The sequence below is a fragment of the Calonectris borealis genome, chromosome 4 (assembly GCF_964195595.1).
Source record: "Calonectris borealis chromosome 4, bCalBor7.hap1.2, whole genome shotgun sequence".
Classification (NCBI taxonomy): Eukaryota; Metazoa; Chordata; class Aves; order Procellariiformes; family Procellariidae; genus Calonectris; species Calonectris borealis.
The window spans coordinates 60,780,308-60,803,791 of record NC_134315.1 but is presented as its reverse complement, the minus strand read 5'-3'; the positions used below and the strand labels follow the sequence as shown (position 1 = coordinate 60,803,791).

The 23,484-nt window shown below is 40.0% G+C and overlaps 1 protein-coding gene across 3 annotated transcripts in view; it reads right to left on the bottom strand.

The window, feature by feature from the left end:
• The window catches only part of UBA6 (ubiquitin like modifier activating enzyme 6), a 42,453-nt gene that overhangs the window by 14,849 nt on the left and 4,120 nt on the right, over positions 1–23,484 (bottom strand). For all 3 annotated transcript variants that reach the window (XR_012673576.1, XM_075149809.1, XM_075149810.1), the window contains exons 4-28: positions 23,051–23,145; positions 22,193–22,221; positions 21,296–21,390; positions 20,651–20,762; positions 19,480–19,560; positions 18,767–18,889; positions 16,767–16,890; positions 15,412–15,515; positions 14,502–14,564; positions 11,318–11,394; positions 10,577–10,643; positions 10,019–10,162; positions 9,323–9,390; positions 8,979–9,057; positions 8,709–8,789; positions 8,257–8,334; positions 6,762–6,943; positions 6,068–6,173; positions 4,947–5,036; positions 4,756–4,836; positions 4,022–4,150; positions 3,042–3,093; positions 2,873–2,936; positions 1,909–1,978; positions 1,159–1,230 (exon numbers count right to left, since the gene is read on the bottom strand). Coding sequence is in view for 2 of the 3 variants with exons in the window: in XM_075149809.1 (XP_075005910.1) it covers positions 1,159–1,230; positions 1,909–1,978; positions 2,873–2,936; positions 3,042–3,093; positions 4,022–4,150; positions 4,756–4,836; positions 4,947–5,036; positions 6,068–6,173; positions 6,762–6,943; positions 8,257–8,334; positions 8,709–8,789; positions 8,979–9,057; positions 9,323–9,390; positions 10,019–10,162; positions 10,577–10,643; positions 11,318–11,394; positions 14,502–14,564; positions 15,412–15,515; positions 16,767–16,890; positions 18,767–18,889; positions 19,480–19,560; positions 20,651–20,762; positions 21,296–21,390; positions 22,193–22,221; positions 23,051–23,145 (2,266 nt within the window). In the remaining variant the exon portion in view is untranslated. The remainder of the gene's footprint in view (positions 1–1,158; positions 1,231–1,908; positions 1,979–2,872; positions 2,937–3,041; positions 3,094–4,021; positions 4,151–4,755; positions 4,837–4,946; positions 5,037–6,067; positions 6,174–6,761; positions 6,944–8,256; positions 8,335–8,708; positions 8,790–8,978; positions 9,058–9,322; positions 9,391–10,018; positions 10,163–10,576; positions 10,644–11,317; positions 11,395–14,501; positions 14,565–15,411; positions 15,516–16,766; positions 16,891–18,766; positions 18,890–19,479; positions 19,561–20,650; positions 20,763–21,295; positions 21,391–22,192; positions 22,222–23,050; positions 23,146–23,484) is intronic.

Below are 23,484 nucleotides of genomic sequence, written 5' to 3'. Positions count from 1 at the left end.
TTTTGTACAGCACAAGTGTGAAGTGTACTAGATTTCCTGTCTTCCCTGCAGTCTTTCCTCCCCAGTTCAAGAGAGACATAGACTTACTGGAGCAAGTCCAGCCAAGTGCCACAAAGATCTTTAAAGGACTGGAGCATCTCTCATACAAGGAGAAGCTGAGAGAGCTCAGACAGTTCAGCCCGGAGAAGAGAAGGCTCAGTGGGATCTTATCAATGTGTATAAATATCTGATAGGGGGAAAGTGCAGAAAGCAGAGCCAGACTCTTTTCATTGGTGCCCAGTGACAGGGCAAGGGGGTATGGGCACAAATCGAAGTGCATAAAATTCTGTAAGAAACATATGAAAATACTTTAAAGAAAAAACAAAAAAACCCAACCAAAACTGTGAGGGTGGTTGAACACTGGCACAGGTAGCAGAGAGAGGCTGTGGAGTCTCCATCCTCAGAGATATTCAAAACCCGATGGGCTACAGTCCTTGATGACCTGCTCTAGCTGCCCCTGCTTGAGCAAGGGCATTGGACTAGGCAGTCTCCAGAAGTCCCTTCCAACCTCAACCATTCTGTGATTTCGAGTCAAAGTATCGGTTTTGTCTCACAAGGCAAGCATTCATGAGACAAGTGTTAACACTGGGCAAGAAAATATGAAAACACCCTGGAATATTTGCTAATTTTAAATGATGACAAATGCTAGCCACTGCACAATAACACTTAAGCTATTTTGAAGTTAACACTTCAAAAATAAACATAAAAGTAATGACACTTCCTTTATATTATCTAGAAAGAAATAACAAATTGACACTAGTCTTGGATTGCTTTTAAGTTGCTTACGAGTAAAATTTTACTACTTTTATTAAAATAGTATAGACTCATATAAACTTAAAAAAAGCTTGCAGACTTACAATCACACTCATGCATGGAAACCGATGCTACAACAAATCATTTGCAAAAGGCAAAAAACCCCCACACATCTTGTATTTAGCATCTGGTACATAGATACCTTAGCCATATCAATTGAAGCAGTCCTGTATGCCACACTCTTGTTTCCCCAAAACACATTTTAGTTTGTTTATTTCTCATAGGCATCAATGCAAGAAGTAGTTGGGAGATGTGGGACACTGCTTGTGGACTTTTTTTTTCCTTTAAACTAAATATCACACTTACTTTGTTTGAAGGTCTGAACTCTGGTACCTTCACAGCTGAAATAATCTTCAAAATAGTTTCCTCTGACAAATCCTGTTATGGTTTTTAAGAAAAACAATTTAAATTCACATCAACACAAAAAGGCCCCCATAAAAAGACTGTATATCCAGTAACATTTCAAAGAATACCAAAACCAAAAAATCCCACAAACATTTAATGATGTTTCGGTGAAATATCATCATTGAAACAACAAGTGATGTTTCAGTTGCCACAGTGAACCAGAGTGGTGTGAAGTGCCTAGCACTTGAAAACTGAACAGAACTGAAGTGTAAACAGGACTTACAGGAAGATTCAATTAGAAAAGAAAAAGGGTAACAAGAAAAACAAAGGTTATCATCACAGACGCTGTGAGTAGTAAAAAAATAAAATTCCCAGACCATAGCTAAGACAATTAAAAAAATGCCTTAAAGAGATCTTCTCTCAGTTCAGTTATTATATTGCACATGAAATAGGTCCATCAAAATAAGAATTCAGTGCTTACTGAAAATACCCAATACACTGCTCATTTCTTCTCTGGGTTAGGGATTTAAATAAAGAAGACTAAATGTAAGCAGTTGCTGAACAGCCAGTGCTGAACGATAGATTACTTTAAGAATCACTTTAATCAGTTTCTGATCAGTTCTTGGAAAGAATTGGCAACTGGACATCGGGCCAAAACTGAACATGTACATCCAAGTTATGTGATGGGAACACTGTTACAGTATGGATTACCTTTTCTGTGAAAGGAACACAGTACACTGTTGCAAAGAGTTTTGCTGCACTCACAATAAAACCATAGTGCCTGAAGAAAAGAGGAACATAATTATTTTTGTTTGCTTGGTTTTTTCTTCAGTTCCCCAAAGGTTTGCAATCATATTCAAAGAGGTCTTGAAAACACACACAGAGAAACAGAATTTCCATCCTTCAGCACACACAGTATAAAACGGATGACAGATTTTGAGGGACTCAAAAGCCCTCCCCAAAACTAAGCAAACTTTGATGAGTGAAGAGTTATTTAATGAAAACCACATTTCCTTAACCTCTGCAGTCAAGAAAACAACTACAAATGCTCACATGGCATCAATATGATAATAAAAAGCTTCACCTTAGAAATACTTTGCTATTTGCCATGATCTCAGTTTTCACTCAAACTAAAAACGGCAATCCGGACAGTTTCTCAAAGCAGGTGTAGATATGCAGCAGATAAAGGCTTTTCAATCCTTCAACCACATCAATTTTTTAAGTTATCTGTAATACCCAAGCCATCTAGATCAGACCCAAATTTTGATGAAGAAGAAAAGGGGTCCCTGCACTAGGTCATTTTAGGTAGTCAATTTAATTTGGTACATCCTGTATTTTGCGATGTGGGCCGATGGGCGCAGGGGGATACGACAACAACTCCTCAGTAATTCTGTAGTCATGCAATAAATGAAATGGGTTGTTCTAAGCCATTTCACATTAGATGTTGTCAGAACTTTCCACAGCACCCTCCAATCCCATGTCACTGAAAGTTAAATTACCTGCAGTGAAAGTATGAGACAGCTCACCGAATCTGCCACAGCGTAAGACTATGCACTGGTACCTATCAAGTACCAGTCTAACTTCTAGTGCTATAAAGCCATTGCCTTGCACTTTCTACTGTAGGGTGAGTTTTACAGGATGCTATAAAATGCATCAGTGGTAGTACCATACTCACAAAGGATCATTAAATTCAAACTTCACTGGGAAAGGTGGCCTCTTTGGTGACTGCCAAAACAAACCTGGTAAGAAGACAGACTTAAGATGAAATCCTAAGGAATAAGGAACAGCAACACATGATGTGCGCCATGAATTCACAACGGGCACGAAGGGGCATTTGTACTTACTTCCATCTTTTAATCGTGTATCAAGGGGAAATGAATGAAGGAGCTGAAGAGCCTAGAGGAAAAGCCAGAGTAGCTTTAGTAATTTGTTATATACAGATTGACATGACCACACTAAATCAAGCCTTCTTTTAGTAATAGTGCGAAATCTTGATACAGCTTTTAAGACACTCCAATACGTAGCTGAAGTAATTTAAGGAGTTAAGAAAATCTAAGACGCCTGTGTCAAGATGGAGAGCTTAAAGACACAACTACCACGAGATGGAGTGACTTGCCCATTCATTCACAGGACAAAGATGACAAGGTTGCCTCATCTGTTCAAAGTCCAAGCAAGACACTTACTCCAACAAGTGAAGCGTCCCCCCCACCCTGCTGTCACTTTAGGATTCTTGCATACGGATTCACAATTGGGAATGCAATGTTTTCTCAATATGACAACTACCACCAGAGCTTCCATACACACAGATATTATATGTTTATTAATACACAACATCATGATCACATCTTTCCTACAAAATTACACACACACATACTTTAAGCAACACTATGAACCAGATTCTCAGAATGACTGGCTTTTATTTCAGCCAACCTTTCTGTGACACCTTTGAGAAAATCAGGAATATGAAGACATGTTCAGTAACAAAAGTTTAGTGGGGGAAACAAAAAGCCACTGTCCTTTAGTAAAAGACATCTGATAATCCTGCTGCTCTGGAAAAACACAATACCTAGTCAGCTGGAAAAATGCCAAGGAAACTGCATGGGGACTACTGAACAGAGCCACTAGGAGTGTGTTAATAAGCTAGACTTAAAAGCAGTACAGTAGAAAGAGGAAGGGATGCAGCATTTTTAAGTTTCAAGTACAGTTCGTTATTTATGAAGAGACAGAAGTGGGTGCAAAGACTTGGACACCTAGTTATTAGAGCTACCATGTTTTCTAAAATCCTTATCAGTCTAGCGTCACCTCATTTCCAGGTCTTACCTACCTTATGGCTAAAATACTTCTCAAATTTTACTCTTGCTAGTTCCACACATTGAGTCCAACTTCGTGGTCTTCTACTGAGTGTTTTAATAACATGAAAACAGCCTTCTAAGCTCTCCCCTGATTTTATTCTCTAGATCGAGAAGGAAATATGAAAATGTTAAAACAGGCAAGTTTTCTCCCAATTCAGTCAAACAGTAAATACGTTTTTAGTAAGTTATAGGCAAAAGGAAACAGAGGGTCACTTTGTGAAATATTATCCTTTACGTGATCCTCTTCACTGGGTTTTTCCCCAGGTGCTGTAGTCTACTTGATTTATTATCACCCAGCCCTATGGACCATAGGCCATTATAGACTCACAAGAAAAGATATTAAGCAATTTAATTTATTACATAGTTGAATTCACTTGAAACTAAGTCTTCCCTTTATTTTTCCCAGCTGGTTGCACATCAGTGTGACATCTACTATACACTCACTAGCAGTGCCTCAGTATTTCTGATATTTCTACATCATGTTCAGAGCACACATGAGCTAAAGGAGCAGACTTCAGCTCTTAGTTATAAGACACACCAGAAATACTGTTCCCATAAAAGATCAACTGATGTCTTGGCCAAATAAGTCTTCAGGTTTTCTGAATAAAGTCAGAAAATAACCCAAATCTCACTGAACTTAAATAGAAACAAAACCCATAAAGCATTAGTTTAAACTCTGTATTTTACCCTGGCAACGTTCCCCTACCTGTAAAACTTCTTCTGCTGATGGGTAGGTTTGCCAGAATTTGTTAAACAATGAAGGCTTGTGAGAAAATGAACTTTCAAACTAGAAAATAAAAAGAACAAATATGGCATTTTGCAAGAAGTATATCAGATCCCCTACCTTTCCAAATATACATTAAGTTATGCTGAAAGCCAGCAAGCTTATTCCCTTACCTTATCTCTTGCCCACTGTATCGTATGCTCAATTGCAGCTGGGAAAGACTTCAAGGTGCAAAAAGGTATTTCTTCTTCTGGTGGATCCCGCTGTAATTAAGGACAGTTGCGTATAGATGCAGGCTTATTAAAGTTTATTTCTAATAATAGGACCAAGAATTTCTAGACTATCTAAGTTTAAAACTCCACTGTTACAAAATACAAGGTGGCTTATTTATGCTTAGAACAAAATTTGTTTTATGAACACTAAAATATCACTTCCTGCTCATGAAAAATAGCCTAAACTCATATCACTGGAAAGCAAAGCTCAACTCTGAAACACAAACAACAGAAGAAATTGCCAGCCAGCTTTTCCAAGATGTGCAGTTCGCGTTCACATACACTCTCAACATGAAATACGTGCTTTCACTCAAGGCCAGAAAGACTTCTTTCTTTGTGGACACTAGCGAAACCGTTAGGATGCTCGAAGTCCTGTCTCTGTGTCCACGTGTCACCATTTCACCGTGTTCTCAACCAGTGAATTTCTACCTTGTAAAGGCAGTTTCGCAAGAACTTAAATGCAAGAGTTTGAAGGTTCATTTCCCCCTTCCCCATTCAAACAAAATTGTTATGTATGCTTGTGGAAACTGGCAGACTAATTCCTACTACAGAGGTTTGTGTTTCTCCTACCTGCCTGTGGAGGTGATATTCACCAAGAACAGAATGAGCAGGCAGAAGGCAGTCCTAAGAAAGAAACCCACAAGTACAAAACCAGTCTGCAATGCCATTATTTAGAACGGAGTTTTCAAGGGGACAAAAAAAACGTCAGTCCCTTGGAAATGCTTCAAAATTAGGACTTTTTCCAAAGCTTGTGTTTCATGATTCATATAGTAGTTGCTTTTAATTATTAGCCTAGGTGTAATCACCAGCTAGGTAGCAGACATGATACCTCTAGTCTGCTCAAATTTTATTTCCTGTGAGCTTTTCTTCAGAAACCAAGTAAGTAATTATTTCCTAATAGTACTGATCTTCAGCAACCCAAATAGGCCACTTACTTTAGACAGATACATAAACGATTAAAGAATCGGAGGGCATTATGGGACTAGCTACAGAAAGAAAGCGATGGTCTTAAAAACACTTACGTGACTATTATAGGACTCTGTCAGATGGGGCACAATAACTTCCGTGTGTCCTTTCGTTCCCATAGTTCCAGAGTCTATAAGAGGACGCAGGTTTGCTACACAACGACTGATATGGAAAGACACAGACTATCAGAATACAGCGTAATCACTACACTGTTGCCTTGCAGACATCACTGGCCTGTAACCAGAATTAACTCTAGGCACTTTTAGAAGAGTGGAAAGTTACACCAAACTCAGGAAAAGAAGAGATTAAATAGGAAGAGCTATTTCAAGTTAGACCAGGATACCATAAACCTGACCCTGTCTGGATTAGGAGCATTAGTAATTTTGTTTAAATAGAAACATCCCACTTATAAATTTAAATACATATTCTTATGCATAAATAATTCAACCTTAAGACTGCCACAGTATTCTCCCTCTCATCAGACCTTGACAGCTATTCATTTCCAAGAACTCACTCCAAGGCTCTCTGCCACATGAACAGTACCAGCCGCACGACATCAGAGTTGTTTTCCACCACGAGTATAAACCCCTTCCTCCCCCCAGCCAGCATCCCTATAAAGGAGCAAGATAAATCTGAGCAATTAGCTATCAGATCTTATAAGCAGTTGCAGATCAGGAAGATTAAGAATAAAAAAAGCAGAGTTCACATAAGAATGTGGAAAGTAGCCCTCGCTTCCTTTCCACAACCTACCTATCAATGTATCTCCTTGCCTCCACATTGTCCAAAGCAGTCACAATCACATCTTGCTTGGTATAGAACTCATCGCTGTAAGTGTTCTCAGTGGCTGGACAAACTTTATTAATATATGAGTCAATCTTTAAGTAAGGATTGATGTTCAGAGTTGCTTCTGCTGCAGTATAGCTTTTAGGTTTCTGAAAGTATAAATACATATATCTACATCTCAACAATATTCAGATAAAGAACTTCTGAGACACAGAAGTATCGACTTCATTTGCTGATCAGACAATAATTCGCTGACAGAAATATTAGTATGCAAAACATACAGTAAAGGAAATTCTTTAATCATATACCCCCCTCACTAATAAATATCTTATTAATCTAGTTTTATTTTTAGTTTTATTTAAAGTAGTGCATCAGAGACCACAAGGTGAAAGTGCTTAAACGGTGCAGCAGAACTGTATCAAGTAACTGAAACTGATGCCATGTGCTGCCTCTCATGCTCTCAAAATGCCATAAGAAAGGACCAGTTCATGACTGCCAGAGGATAAACCCATCAGTTATTGTGACTATGTCTATGCAGCATAGACATCAAACACCTGTGAATAATCACATTACTGCAAGGCATTCCACACAAAGCCAATTTCAGAAGCTAAACTGAAATAGAGTCCTTAACCTACCTGAGACTTCTAGCCATACTACATTCAATTATCTAGGGATCAGCACTTAGAACAGCAGAACCCAAGACAGCGTGGCTTCTGAAAACTTGCAGAGTTCACCTTCCATTTATCTATCCATCCAAAATGTAATCTGTTCCCAGATTTGCTAGACATAAACAGGGGGCAGAAAATTCAGCTGCTGGATTTTGGGCAGGGGAATCCCTTTTCCCCATTGCTGTGAAGATCTGAGCCACCTTTTTTATTTTGTGCTGTGTTTGCAGTACAGGGATATTCTCTCTGCTTCTAAGGAATTAACAGTTTCTGTATCATGCATTTACTGAATGTACATGTTTTTTGGCCAAGCTATTTACCAGCTTAATGAAGACTGAATTAAGTCAGAAGATAGCAACTTTGGTCAAGTTCCATTAGCAGTAGTTCTTCTATTGGGAACACTTCCACCAGTGCTGTCTGTCTATTTTTTGTTGTTTTTTTTTTTATTCTCCGCAAATTTCAATGGCATAGTAAAGCATTTCTGGCATATTAACCCATGGCAGCTTCTTATGCAACACAGCATTCCTCATCCAATTCTCAAGTTTGAGACATTTTATTAGTCAACGACACCAGTACAAATTAAGATCAGAACAGCCAATTTTACTCAACTGATACTAGTGATAGTGGGATGCCAACGTAGTTCTAGATATTGTTTTAAAAGATACTGGATTTCATTACAGCCTTTTAAGTCTTTTCTGGACAGAAGTACATACACTCAAAAGTTCAGCTCTCGGTGGGGACACAAGATAGGGAAACAGAACAATAGTCCAGAAAGTTTATTGAACAAGAAAGCCTACCTGTATGTGATGTGGTCGAAAAAGAAACTGCCTGTTCAGGTTGGATTTCTCTATCAAGTCTGGATCTGTAATTGTAACCTAAGTCAGAAGGGGCAAAAGCAACAGCTGAAGTTACAATTTTAGTGTAGCACTGAGCAATTATCTTGATGAAATCTCTACAGAAACTTGTCAAAACAAAGCACTCCTGTTGGCATCCACTGTGGCTAACAGCTCTGCCTATACTGACTGATTAAATTTTGTTTTAAAATCAAAATACAGTAAGACTGCTCCAAGTGTGTTCTGCTTCTAATTGCATACTACTTCCACTCTATGCTGAGGCCATTTTACCCTCTGTGCAGAGATCAACCTGAAATAAGGCTTAGATTTTTAACATTTTTAAATAGTCTAATTATTTAATTATTCCTTGTCACATTACTTTTTAATAAGCAAAGTGAGGTTAACAGGTGACTTACCAATCCTTTGTCTTGCCCAGTACCAACACCAAGAAGTGCAAAGTTTTTTAGCATTTCACAGCCTATCGCTCCACAGCCAACCTAAAGAAAATTACATTTTTAGAGTCAGAAATGCAAGTGAAAACCAAGTGTAATAGACAAGTCCCATTACAATTTTGGATCATTTATTCTGCAGTGGCACACATCATCAGGCAGCTCTCACTATTTTGAAGATGTTAGCTGTATCGACAAAGCATTTGCAAAAAGTGTAACAGCGTCAGTCATACTCACCAAGAAAACATTCAAATCATGCAGCTTCTGGCACAGAGAGTCTCCAATACAAGCCCTCAAGGCATCATACCTATCTCCCCTATGAAGGCATAGGAGACAAGTAAGTTGCCATTTATCACAGTAGTATCATTGATGCCAAACTGCACTTTGACATGAACTAAGAAAATCAGACTAAGTCCCCTATAATTCCTATTCCTCCCATGTGCGAATAGGACACACATTCTCCACCCCAAACTTGTCCCTCCAGTAAACGGCACTGAACTAACTTTGAAAGACACGTTCTGTGCCTGCTTGGGACTCAGATGTGAACAGTACATAAAACAGCAGATTGTAGTTATATTTACCGTGGGAGAAATTCTTCAGAGCCCATCTTTTCTAGAGGTGTTACAATGTCTAGCATATCTATATATAGCTGTAAAAAAAAGAAAAAAAAAAACAATCAAAACCTGTGAAAAACATTCATGTTATTTTCATTTAAAAACCAAAGTAAATATTTTCTATGACAACAGAGTCTAGAAATTCAGAAGCACTAAGTTTTTACTGTCAGTGGAAGACTATACAGCATTCAGTTCCCTACAGTTCACTTCACAATTTTAGTGGACAGGAAAAAGAACCTGGACACGGAGGGGAAAAAAAAGCTCACTGAAACGTGAGCCACAAGCTTTTGACTTCTGACAGGCATGTTACCCCTCCAAATTCTGACACTTATCCCGAGAGTCTGAAAGCACTGCTCTTATGTACAGTTGCTTAAGCTGGCATCCTGACTGTATCACACCTTTGCAGCCATGCACTGACAGGCCAATGCTCTCCTTGCTTGTGGGGAAAAAAGAATGTGATGCCTGAACCCCAAATATGAAAATTTTAACTAAAACTGGCTGCACTTTTATAGTGTACATTTTCCTAAATTCAGTCTAAAGGCTTTTTTTTTCCCCCCGTTATAGAAGTTGCTCAGGCTATTCTGATCACATAGCATTCTCACACAACCATACATTCATAACATCACTGTCAAAATAAAAATCCAAAACCAAACACAGCCTTACCCACTGCTGCAATGGAGAAAATTTTCCTGTTACTGCTTTCAAGACTTCCTGGCTAGCAACACCACCCACTGCTGCAGCCAGAGGAGCTAGAAATCCCTGAGCAGTCCTAGACAGCCATTTCACTACATCTCCATTCACCTGAGGCTGAAAAATAAGACGTAAAAACAACAGATTTACCCCTTCAATCGAGCAAGTCAGTGCTTGACCGTTTCATAGATTATTGTTCTTCAGTAAAAGACAGACAAATTATTTCACTCTGACTAGCAAAAAGGTTTCCAGCCAAGACAGATCCACTGTATACCCTGTACTTGTAATATGCATTTATCTAAAAACTGGATTCACATAGCCACAGGATTCAACCTTCATGTCAGGTGAATGTTCGGTTGAACCCATGCTGAAACACCATTCTGCTTCCTTGCATGGCCTTCAGAAAGCCAGCTGATCCATCTAAAGATGGATGCAAAGACCAGAACAAGGACCAACAGCTAAAGCATGATCTTTAGACAAGTAAATGAGCGCATCAGAAACAACTCATAATGATGATGATTCCTTACTCACTTTGTTTTCCAGTGTTTCACTTATAGACATGGCTATTTTCAACATTTCCTCAGCATCTTGAAGGCATCTAGACACCAGGGTAGAAACAATAATGATCACTTAAACATTCCAGAGTCCTTCTAGAAACACAATCGATGGTGAAAAAAGCACTAGATACAGTAGGAAGAGTTTGGAAATTTATATTGGCTTTAACAGTAAGCATTAAAGATGCACTTCTAAATGTTACAGTTAGCTCAAGAGCAGGAGTCTCAACGGAGAAGCCCATGTGCAAGTCCAGTCTTAAGATTTTTACTTTGTAAGTAGTTTTGTCTTGTTTAACTCAAAATTACGCACATCAAGAACCACAGCTGAAAAAAATACTGAAAATGAAAAACAAATCCTTCAGACCTTTTTTTTTAAAAACAAAAAAATCCATAAGCTACAGGATAATTCAGGAATCACTGAAACAACTTTTCCATATTAACCCCACAATGTGAAAAAACTGGAACAGAGGACTTCCTCCAGAAGCATTTTCTGTCTACCTGGGCCCAGAAAGTGCCACTGCTATATTGGGAAAGACCTGTTACAAACCCAGACACGCATTAGGTAACATTTTTCCTCTAGATTGCAACTTTTCATTTCTATGTCATCTATTAAGTACCAGACAGACAAGGTGCCCTGCTGCACATCAAACCAGTAACTACAATAAAAGGAAAGATCTGTCTGATTCAAGGTTTAGCAAACACAAGACTGCTGCATTACCCAATGTTCGGTCCGCGACCAAAGTTCTCCTGGAAGTGGTTCAAGGCAAGCATGGCAACATGAATCTGCAGTGGTGCCTGTTAAGACAACAATAGCTGTTGATCAGTTACAAACTTGAGAAAACCGAAAAAACCAAAAGCACCTATTTGAACACTTCTATTACCATTTCACTTCCTTGTCTCTTAACCATACTGCTCCAAAAAAGTTTTTAAATAGCATTAAAAAGTGAACTTGAAATACCTTACACTAATGTTTTTACTAATTGGGATTATGAAGTATTACTCAGTAGTAATAAAATACCCTTCACACACATTCAGCACCCACTTCAACTAAGTCCAACTAAAGAGTCCCCAAAACAATTTAGTGCTGAAATTGGAAAACGCAGTAATCTTCGTTTAACTAGACATTAGAATGCATTGCATTTTGCCAAACATCAACAGCAAAGCCGAGCATTAAGGGTCAAAAGTAGAAAATCTGAACAGGCAAGTCAGACCTTACATTATCAAACAAACAAAAAAATCATTAGATCAACATTTTTTAGTTTAAGATTTTAATAAGCCTGAGACTTACATGCGTTGTATGTCCATAATACTTAACTAAAACTGTGTTAGAGGCAAATACTGCTAGCTTCCTCTCAGATTTTAAAATTATCTCTGAATCATTTTTTCAAAGAGAAAAAGAATTTATTCTTACACTTCTAACTCCAGTTTCCAACCAACCTATGATCACCTTTTTCTGATTATCCCAGCTTTGATACCAGTAGGATTTTTATCAACCAAACATAGAATCATAGAATCATTAAGGTTGGAAAAGACCTCTAAGATCATCGAGTCCAACCGTCAACCCAACACCACCATGCCCACTACACCATGTCCCTAAGGGCCTCACCTACACGTCTTTTAAATACTTCCAGGGATGGTGACTCCACCACTTCCCTGGGCAGCCTGTTCCAAGGCCTGACCACTCTTTCAGTAAAGAAATTTCTCCTAATGTCCAATCTAAACCTCCCTTGGCGCAACTTGGGGCCATTTCCTCTCGTCCGATCGCTAGTTACTTGGGAGAAGAGACCAACACCCACCTCGCTACAACCTCCTTTCAGGTAGTTGTAGAGCGCGATGAGGTCTCCCCTCAGCCTCCTCTTCTCCAGGCTAAACAGTCCCAGTTCCCTCAGCCGCTCCTCATAAGACTTGTGCTCCAGACCCTTCACCAGCTTCGTTGCCCTTCTCTGGACACGCTCCAGCACCTCCATGTCCTTCTTGTAGTGAGGGGCCCAAAACTGAACACAGGATTCGAGGTGCGGCCTCAGCAGGGCCGAGTACAGGGGCACGATCACCTCCCTGCTGCTGCTGGCCACACTATTTCTGATACAGGCCAGGATGCCATTGGCCTTCTTGGCCACCTGGGCACACTGCCGGCTCATGTTCAGCCGGCTGTCAATCAGCACCCCCAGGTCCTTTTCCTCTGGGCAGCTTTCCAGCCACTCTTCCCCAAGCCTGTAGTGTTGCATGGGGTTGTTGTGACCCAAGGGCAGGACCCGGCCCTTGGCCTTGTTGAACCTCATACAGTTGGCCTCAGCCCATCAATCCAGCCTGTCCAGCCAGGTCCCTCTGCAGAGCCTTCCTACCCTCCAGCAGATCAACACTCCCGCCCAGCTTGGTGTCGTCTGCAAACTGACTGAGGGAGCACTCGATCCCCTCATCCAGATAATTGATAAAGATATTGAACAAGACAGGCCCCAAAACTGAGCCCTGTGACCGGCCGCCAACTGGATTTAACTCCATTGACCACAACTCTCTGGGCTCGGCCGTCCAGCCAGTTTTTTACCCAGCCAAGAGTGCACCTGTCTAGGCCGTGAGCCGCCAGCTTCTCTAGCAGAATGCTGTGAGAGACAGTGTCAAAGGCTTTACTGAAGTCCAGGCAGATCACATCCACAGCCTTTCCCTCATCCACGAGGCGGGTCACCTGGTCATAGAAGGAGATCAGGTTGGTCAAGCAGGACCTGCCTTCCATGAACCCGTGCTGGCTGGGCCTGATCCCCTGGTTGTCCCGGACATGGCTTGTGAGCGCCCTCAAGATGAACCGCTCCATAAACTTCCCCGGCACCAAGGTCAGGCTGACCGGCCTGTAGTTCCCCAGGTTCTCCTTCCGGCCCTTCTTGTAGATAGGCATCACATTGGCAAGCCTCCAGTCGTCCAGGACCTCCCCTGTTAACGAGGACTGCTGGTAAATGATGGAGAGTGGCTTGGCAAGCTCCTCCGCCGGCTCCCTCAGCAACCTTGGGTGGATCCCATCCGGCCCCATAGACTTGTGAGCGTCCAGGTGGCGCAGCAGGTCGTTAACTGCGTCCTCTTGGATTATGGGGGGTTTATCCTGCTCTCCGTCCCTGTCTTCCAGCTCAGGGGGCTGAGTACCCTGAGGATAACTGGTCTGACTGTTAAAGACTGAGGCAAAGAAGGCGTTAAGTACCTTGGCCTTTTCCTCATCCTTGGTGGCAATGTTCCCCTCTGCATCCAATGGAGATTCTCCTTGGCTCTCTTTTTGCTTTTAATATATTTGTAAAAACATTTTTTGTTATCTGTTATGACAGTGGCCAAACTGAGTTCTAGATGGGCTTTTGCCTTTCTAATTTTCTCTCTGCATGACCTAACGAGATCCCTGTACTCTTCTTGAGTTGCCTGCTCCTTCTTCCAAAAGTGGTAAACTCTCCTTTCTTTCCTGAGTCCCAGCCAGAGCTCCCCATTCAGCCAGGCCAGTCATCTTCCCCGCCAGTTCTTCCTACAGCACATGGGGACAGCCCGCTCCTGCGCCTTTAAGACTTCCTTCTTGAGGAACATCATTAAATACAGGAAAAATCATTGTGTCACTTGCAAAATTTACACTCCCATGAATTAAAGACTTATCAAAAACTGAGATTTTAAACAGCAGAGGTGGCCGAACTATGCATTTACAATACACTTGGTGCAAATCATGGATAACAAGCCTCTACAGTGATCTAAACCATAATGTATATTCTGTGTGACCACACAAACTGATATCTCACTCTTATTTCACACTTTAAACTCATATTGAACTACTACAGAATACAGTTAGGAAATTATATTGTTCTACATATAAAGCTGCAGATTACATTCCACGTAGTTTTAACATTAAAGCACATACACCCAAATCCCCTCATGCTAATTACCTCAGGCTTGCTAAAATCCGCAACAAGGCATAATGGATTTGTTATCTGCTTCTCCAACCGTTCCTGGAAAAATAGAATTCATGGTAACACCACACCCACTTAAGGATACAACAGTCACTGCTACCTGACAAAACAATACTCTTCCTGGAGAGACTAAGAACCAAATATCCTTTCTTACTAGCATTGCTATTACTCTCTCCATTATTAATCATAGACTCGTTTAGGTTGGAAAAGACCTTTAAGATCATCAAGTCCAGCGCCACAAAAGATGCATAAAATAATCACCTACTGCAAGTTTTGTCAATCAAAAACGGTCAGAGAGATGTTTCACATCCTCGTGGCAAGACTCATTTCTTAAACTGCTCTGAGGTCGGCTACCAGAGATTTTATAGGCAACTGGCTGTTTGCTTGTAGAACTTCCCCACTCAGGAAGAACAGGAAGCTACTGCTTCACAGAGACAAGATACTGAGCTGTGCATTTTCATATCAGAAGCAGCTGGTGCTTGCTCTCAGCTTTTTAGAAGAATGTTTGAGGGCAGTCAGGATCTACTTTCTGCAGGCCCAAAAAGGCACACAGCACCCTGTAGCTTGCAACCCCTCTTATACAAACTCATCCAACTGTCTCTTCTTCTCAGGCGGCCACCAAGAAACCACACATTCGTAGACCTTCACGGAGTCCCCAGCAGTACAGGGATAGGCTGCCCATTAATTTTTTTTTTCTCTACAATGGCAGGTATTTTTGAAGTATTTCCTATTCTCTACGGTTTAGTAAATAGGTATCACTATTCTTACCCAATAAAATTAGTGTAAACCCAAATCGCGGGTAACCAGATCATGTATCTGCTGAACTCTGCTTCCAGTGCTCAGACCATTACACTCAAGAACCTGGCTATGTCAAGCACACACTTACAAAGTAAAACATCTTGGGTGTCTTCACTTGGACAGCTATGCCTCCATGTAAGTAAGGCTCCATATCTGACGTATCACCAATGCTGAAGGAATAAGGTGATACCACTGAAAAGAGAAGAGAATAAACAGTGACTGATAATTAAAAGTATCATTGGATACTACAATTCTCTATACAGTAAAGTGGGGTTTTGCCGATGCTTTTTATGCTGTAGTTTTGTAGTGTGCAACCTTGCTTTGATAGCATAAACACAGCTGATACTGCTAACTAACAGGATTGTACCTCTCTGCCAGCTTCTGGGCTAAAGTATTAGTTTCACATGATCTGTTGTGAAATAAGCTTTTTAAAGTGGCAGCAGATTTAACAGGAATTCTGATGACTACAGCTCTGTAACAAAAATGAAATCACTCTCAGTTTTATTTAGACTGTGCACATCAGTGTCCAGTATACTGCTCAGAGTAGGATTTTAGCCCCATGACTAGAACAACAGGCAATCAAAAAGGGCAGCTGGAGCACTGAAGTCACATCTTTGCTCTCCTACCACCTGGACCATCATTCAGATAAAGCAAGACGACACAAAAATTGTTAATTCATGGAAAACTGAAACCTGGGCTGGGCTGTGATTAAGAGGACGGAACTGAACACAGCATCAGCACTAGCAAAACAAAAGCATCCAGAGAAAACAGACTCAACCAGTTTCAAGGGTACTGTTTTTGTCTCAGACCACAAAATAGTTAAAAACAAACAAACAATCCCACCCACCCGCTCTCTCTTCTGCTCCAGACAAACAGGCATTCAGATCTGGGAACTGGGCAATTCCCCAGCATCCAAAAGGAATGTAGTATGCCTTGAGACATGCATGATGCAGACCAAAGCAATGTAAACATAAATCATGAAAATCACTTCAAAAGCGTGCTCAGAAACACAGTGATACCAATGCATGCCTGCACACTTACATTGTCACCCCAAAAACCATAAGGCAAACAATGACAGACAAAGTGGTGTTAATTTAGTCCAAAACCATGACAGAAGCACAGGCATTACGGGACCCTCCAAAAAACAAAACAGTTTTGTCAGCAAACTAACGACAGTAACCTCAGAGGCTGCCATCTAGTTTCCACTAGCTGAGAGTTTCCACTGCTCCTTAAGTAGCAAGATGAGTTTGGAAAGACTTTACTCAATGGAAATGGAGTCAAGACAACACTAGGAATACCTTTGCACCAGAAAGCAATTTTTTTTGTGCAAGCTCACTGGAGGTCTGCACAACCCAGCACTCCTCTGGCTACAGTAAGTAACACTACTGTAGCTAAAAGAGGCCAAAAACCAAATACCTTGCAAATGAGTCAGCAACAGTTTACCTGTTATTTGGTGTGTGGATCCATTTAAGCATGACATTCCATTAACTTCCCGAAAGGTTAAGAACTGTCCTGTTTCGAGCCTGTGTGGATGATTTTCAAGGCAAGTGACAATACCAGGATTTGACTGAAAGCGAAAATGGCAAAGTTAGCAAGGAGGAAAGTGTTTTGTGTGAAGGAGTCACGCTTGATTGTAGACACATAGCTTTTTGCCTACTGAAACTGCAGCTTCTAATACTTTTAGCAGCTCAGTTCTGCCGTAACAAGGGAGTTGCCTATGATAACTTTTTCAGTTCTGTTATTTTCAGTTTAACAGTGTTTTCATAACACAGACTTTCTCATTTTTACCTTTTACAGTTCTCAGCATGTTAGCAAACTGCATTTGTTAGTTCTTAGCAGTCAAATTCATTGTTATGTCCTGAAGTAGTAGCAAATTTATGTCCTTTTTCCAAACCAAAAATAGACTATATGTACAAAGAAATTTTCACAGACATTAAGAAATAAAGTCCTGTGAATGGTCCTTATTACTCCATTCTTCCTTTCCATCTGATCTCCTTAAAAAGGACACCTCATACTCATCCTTGAAAGTTAGGAAGCTTACAAAGCTGGACATCCTTAAATACAGGAAAGCCACAGCCTCAAGCAGATCACAAACAAGCTTACACTTGCAGGAATCTCCGACAACATCTCCTCCTGTTACAGGATGTCATGCCAACCTCCCATGCACACAGAGACCCCTCTGCAGTCTGAGGACAGCTCATCAAGACCTTGTTGTGCAGCTCAGGCTGTAACATAGTGGATTTGCAAGCAAGCCTGGCCTGTAAAGTCTCCTGCCATCCCTTCCTGAGCTCCCAATATTAGAAAGATTTCACTTAAGTAGCATAAAACTTAATTACAGTGGACTACATTCTCTGTGACATGGAGAACGGCAAATGAGTTGACCAGAGAAAATTATTCTCTGATTTAGGAACAGCATGCCACCTTGATCCAATCTACAGGACAAGAACAGCCACTTGATGGTGTTTTTGGTATTGAGTTGTAATTCTGGTCAGTTTTACACTTCAGAGAGTGGGAGCAAGATACAACTAAACTCAAGTGTCAGATTATGAATCACAGGATATATATACAGATATATAATCATTCCTTGACTTGGCAGGCAATCAGCACAAGCCATGAAATGTAACTGTGTACTCTTTATGTAATCAATGAGAACAATCAAGTCATCCATTCCTTTTTAAAGATACCAAAGAACACGCTACCCAAATCATCATATCATATCTTTAATTCAGATCAAACCCAACTTGCTATACAACCCCTTCTAGTTTGGTTATTATTACATCTAGACCAGAGATATGACAAAAACTTGCTACTGGATGAGTGAGGTTATAGTCTGACTTCCAGAGTTGAGAGAAGGAGCTAAAGTCGTTTCCATTTATCAAACAATAATACAAGATCAAATGGACATCTTCTGTAATATTCTGCACTGGAAGTATTAGCAATCATATCCTTTTCTCATTACCTCTGCTTTGGTAGGTTAAAACTAACCTTTAAATTTCTTTTCAAAACAGGCTCTCAATCCCCTTGATCATTCCAGTAGTCCTCCTCTATACGTGCTGCAGTTTCTCATTAAAAAGGGCTATTTTCATGCCTATTTCAGGGCTTCCTTAGAAGACTTAACCTACTCCCACACCAAGGCTATGTCCTCTTCTCTCTACATCTCCTCACTTATTTCTCTCTCTCTCTCAAAAGGAAAAAAAAAAAAGAAAGACTCAATATTGTGATTGTAAGTAATGACCGGAGGCATCAGTATGCTCTACAATGTTAGCACGTTATCACTGACTGGTTTTGACTAACACAAGAACAAACTTTGTTTGCCTCTGCTATACTGCCAATTTTCAACTGCTTAGCAGGCTGCTGAAGTGAAACACTCTGATTGGTCACATAGCCAATAATGAGTCATTATAAAAAAAAATTAAAGCAGCACAATGACTTCTACCCCTTACTTGTGTTATATTTGAAATGAAGATCTCCTTTGGCTCCTCTCCTGTTGTATCCAGCACTTCAAATTCATCACCCAAGTCACAAAACAAACGTGAACATATTCCATATACATCTGCACTGATGAACTACAAAAGAAAGTAAAAACCATGAGTAACCCTACAACAGCACAAGCCAAAGAAATAACTCTCACATTCAACCTTGTCCAAGGCTAGCAGGTTTAAGTTCTGTGGTGGAAACCTGTCACGTGCATGCAGACCACTGACTATATAGCACAGCATTCATGATAGACTTTGAACCTCCATGAGCATTTCAGAACCCCTACACAAAAAACAGGAATCACATCAATATGCAGTGAAATACTGTCATTTCTACTACTGTTACATTCGGTCTCAGCACGTTCTTTCAGAACAATTATGAGTTAACAGTGAAAACTATTTCTTTAACTGAACCTCTTTTTTTGCTTGTTTGTTTTGGTTTTTTTCTTTTTTTTTTTAAAGAACCAAGTTATGGTTATCAGAGCTGGTATCCAGATAACACCAGCCACATGTACAGAGTAGCAGCATCGTACTCCCAAAATTCATACTGCTCCAACAACATGCTATCTGCATAGAACTATATACCTCATAACCAGCTTTCTCCATTTCTGGATAGAACATGTTGGAGGTCCAGAACGCTCACTGTATGGATTATTCATGTGTTTAATTTTTTCTGTTACCTTAATAGGTGGCTGCTGAGCATGACAGAAGTCATTAATCTTCTTCTGCAGCAACAGACTTACTTCAGTCAATATGACACACTGAACAAGAACAGAAATAAATATAAGACACCAAAAGCAATCAACATCTACAGGCTATGGAAAAACTAGTACTAACAGTAAGTTACCCAGGTGTCCTGATTCATTTCCCCCACACATAACACAGAAAACAGTCCTGAGTCAGTTTTCTCATTACACATTAGAACAGATGGGTTACTGCTCCACAAGTTCTGGCAACAAGATGCGCAAGAGCAGGAACTGCAAATTCTCTTTTTTTTTTTTTTACTGCAGCTGTGAAATTCAAAATCTAATTAGAATACTTAGGAAAACAGTTACAGATAATCTCAGAGAAAATTTCGATCTTGCGTTTTAAGATTAAAGTTAGCAAAACAAACACAAATGATGCTCATCAGTGCACACCAAGAAGTCTGCACAAGCTTCAAGTACTGGTGCTCATGAAATTGCAGACACACAATTTCTGCAAGCATTCTTTTAAAGTTTAGGACAGTATTGGGTTACAAAGCATATGCACTGCATCCCATTCAATTATACATGGCTTATTATAGCTGGGACATTCAGAAACTTGGTGAGCCTGGGTATAACCAATAGCCACACAGTAAAAGTTCCCAACTCAGACTGAGCCATGCACACAGGCAGGAGACAGCTGACTGAACAACTGAAAACATGCTCATTCCACCACAGAGGAGCTTACGTTTCATTAGATACATACATACATAAATGATCTAATTATATAGCCTGAGTTTCTACTGCCTGGAATACAGCACACAAAATATATGTAGAACATCTGTGCTATGTAGCTGCAAAAAAGTCACAGTTTCACCTTTGAACAAAAAAAAAATATTGTATGGCAATCTCATTTAGTTATTTATTGTCACAGCAAATTCCATAATAAGTGTCATAAGAAAGTGCTAGGAATACAAAACCACTGTTTCAGCCTTGAAAACAACAAGCACGACCATTTCATTAGTCCAAATACAAGACCTGCTTTTTTCTTTACATCATCTCAAAATGTACTTTAAAGTTTGTTTTCATTTTATTAACTTATATAAAAAAATCCAAGTGGTTTGCTCTAAGCAAAATACCACATACAACTGCTTTAAGAGTGACATACCTGATACTGCTTTAGAAAAGACAGATCTGTGGTTTCATCTAGTGGCACAGTTGATGCTGCTACATGGACATATGGATTGAGTTCTGCAATACGATGAAGTGTGGCCTCAGCCCTGAAAGAACAGCAACTTTCAAGTTTTTTATGCATCTACAAAATTGTATTTTCAGTACAGGATTTCATACCACACACGCACTACAAGAGTCTCTCAGGAAGTCTCCTGGCAACAATCACCAATTCATTTATTCACACTTAAATTCCTAGCAGGTTTGAGGAAAACAGCTCTGTCCAATATATAACAGGACTCACTGGTGATCTGGTGTCAATGGCTGTTTTCTAGTCTCGCACAGGTGGCTGAGAACGCCCAAGGAAGAAATGCACCCTGGCCCCCACTATTAAATTTACATTACAAGCTCCCAGCTGCAAGAAGTGAGATGTTTGACTCAGACAGAACTCCAGTCCCAACCTGGACTTCCCCTAATACCTACCTGGGCACTGTACTCAAAGCCAGTAACTCCAGAGAAAGGGTTTAACAAGTATTTGATATGTATTAGCAGCTCTTGGATAATGAACTGTTATTTTTGCCACTGATGAAACTGTTACTCCTAGTCAAGTTCAGTCCTCCCTCACTCCAAAGACTTCACCAACCTGTTCCTTTGACTGGTAATATCATCTTCATGGATGAAGAAGTTGATCCCCAAATCCCATTTCGTACACTGCTTGGTGTCATGAACTGTAAGAGCCTAAGAAAGTTCAGCAAAAAACATTTACTGGAAGAACTGTACATGATCATAGCACCCAAAAGGATGGATTAAGCCCCACATAAAATGCTGGAGGACTAGCACTGCAGAAGATTTAGTTGTACCATTACAAGAACAAGCTCCTTCCACCTCTTTTCCAAGAAAACTCTTACTGTTTGAGAGACAGAAATGCATCTGCAATACGCATTTCAATAAGCATTTTCCTCCCAGCTTGCAGTGATGAGAGCGTTTAAATACCGAGGATGATTTTTGCCACACTGTAATTAAGGGGCAATTGCGATCTGTACATTAATGTACTCCCAAAATTATAACCAAGGTTTTTTTTGATTGAAGAAAGAGTTTTAAAAGGCTTCTCTCTAATAAAATTAATCCCAGCAGCACAAAAGCAGTTGTTGGATTAAACCACCCAACCATTCTAACGTCTACACAAAAGGATTCTGATGGATGACAGAATAGGATAACATATTTTGAACAGTTTGGCTTTTGAGTTTATACCACTCCATTTAGGAGAGGCCACTTTGTACAAAAAAATTAAATGTCTGATCAGCAGCTGGCTAAAATATTACATGGGCTATTTCAGAGTGCAGTGGACATTAACATGAGACTCGGACCGTACCACTAGAACATCCAGATTATTAAAAGATTTCACCCTCAGGTCCTCAAATGTTTTGCAATCCTTCTACTGGAAGACAGTTTCAGAAACTTAAGATTAACTAGCTAGTAGTGTTGCCCCTTTTTCTCCTGCTTACCCAAGAATACCCAACAACAGAACGGTTTTACATACCTTTACCCCAGCCAGAATTATATTTTTGGCTGAAAAAAAAAAAACAAACAGAGAGAGGGACTGTTGCAGATTTCTTGCAAATCTGTAATTGAATAGTTATGTGGGTCGACAATAACAGTATGTCATTGCTAAGAACTTCACAGCTTAAGGGTTTTTCTCTTTTAACATTTGGCTCAAGCATTCTACAGCAGCGCTGAAAGCAGAATAACATGAGCAAGGTTAAAAAGGCTCTCTACATTTGTCATTTGTCAGCTGTTCATCCCACAAGCGTGATTACAGAGACACTAATGACAATAAACTGCAGAACCCCATGACTCTGATCTGGCATCTGGTGCAGAGTATACCTTTAAAGCCAACTGAAATATCCCAGGTAAGAACCAGCCAAGACAAGTCTTGCTCATAGAGAGTAAGGGAAATTGTTAAGGAGTCTCTTGCACCAGGGCAGTTACGCATTTTTCACCAAATTGCATCTGTTCTCCTACCTCCCATTTCCTACACAGGGATAATTCGGGCTATAGCTGTTCCTGTATTACATTCATTGATACTGATGCCTAAAGGAATAACTTGGATTATCCACCCTCAACCTTCACCCAAGACACAAGATTTTGTTAAAGCGATCTGGTCCATGGAAGCACATTTTAAAGTAAAATTTGAAATGTTGTTCTAGTAAAAAGCTTACTAGAGAAAAGTCCAGGATCTTTCCTGCGTCTGCTATGTTACTCATACGCATCATGCACATACAAATTCACTCGGATACTTCAGATATGCTTATTACTTCTAAAATAGGCTTTACAAGTATTCTGGGACAGTATGTTTACATACATTTGTGGCTGCTTAAATAAATGTTACCTAACTTACCAATCTCCACACCAAGACCACCTATACCACTCAGGAATACGTGGGACTGAGCCATCTTCTGCATTGCCGTGTCTCCAAGAACATACCTCTGGCGACTACAGCAAAGATAAATTCAGATCAAAACAAGATACAAAAAGTCAAGAGCATACAAAAGCAAGTCAAGAATTCCCAGTCATTTCCAAAAAAGTTCAAATATTTTCAGTTATTCTACCATCCCAATCAGTTTCTAATCCGCAATATCAAGTTCTGCAGATCAGTGTGTGTCATTAGTGACACGTGCATAGTTCTATTTACCAGCCTTCTATTCAACAAGCAACTGAGGACACAACATGCATCTACCTGAACTCTATAGTGCTTTAGGAAATAAATGTATATCAAATATAATATTTCCATTCATAACCCAAATAGTGAAATGCATTTAGTACAGACATTTT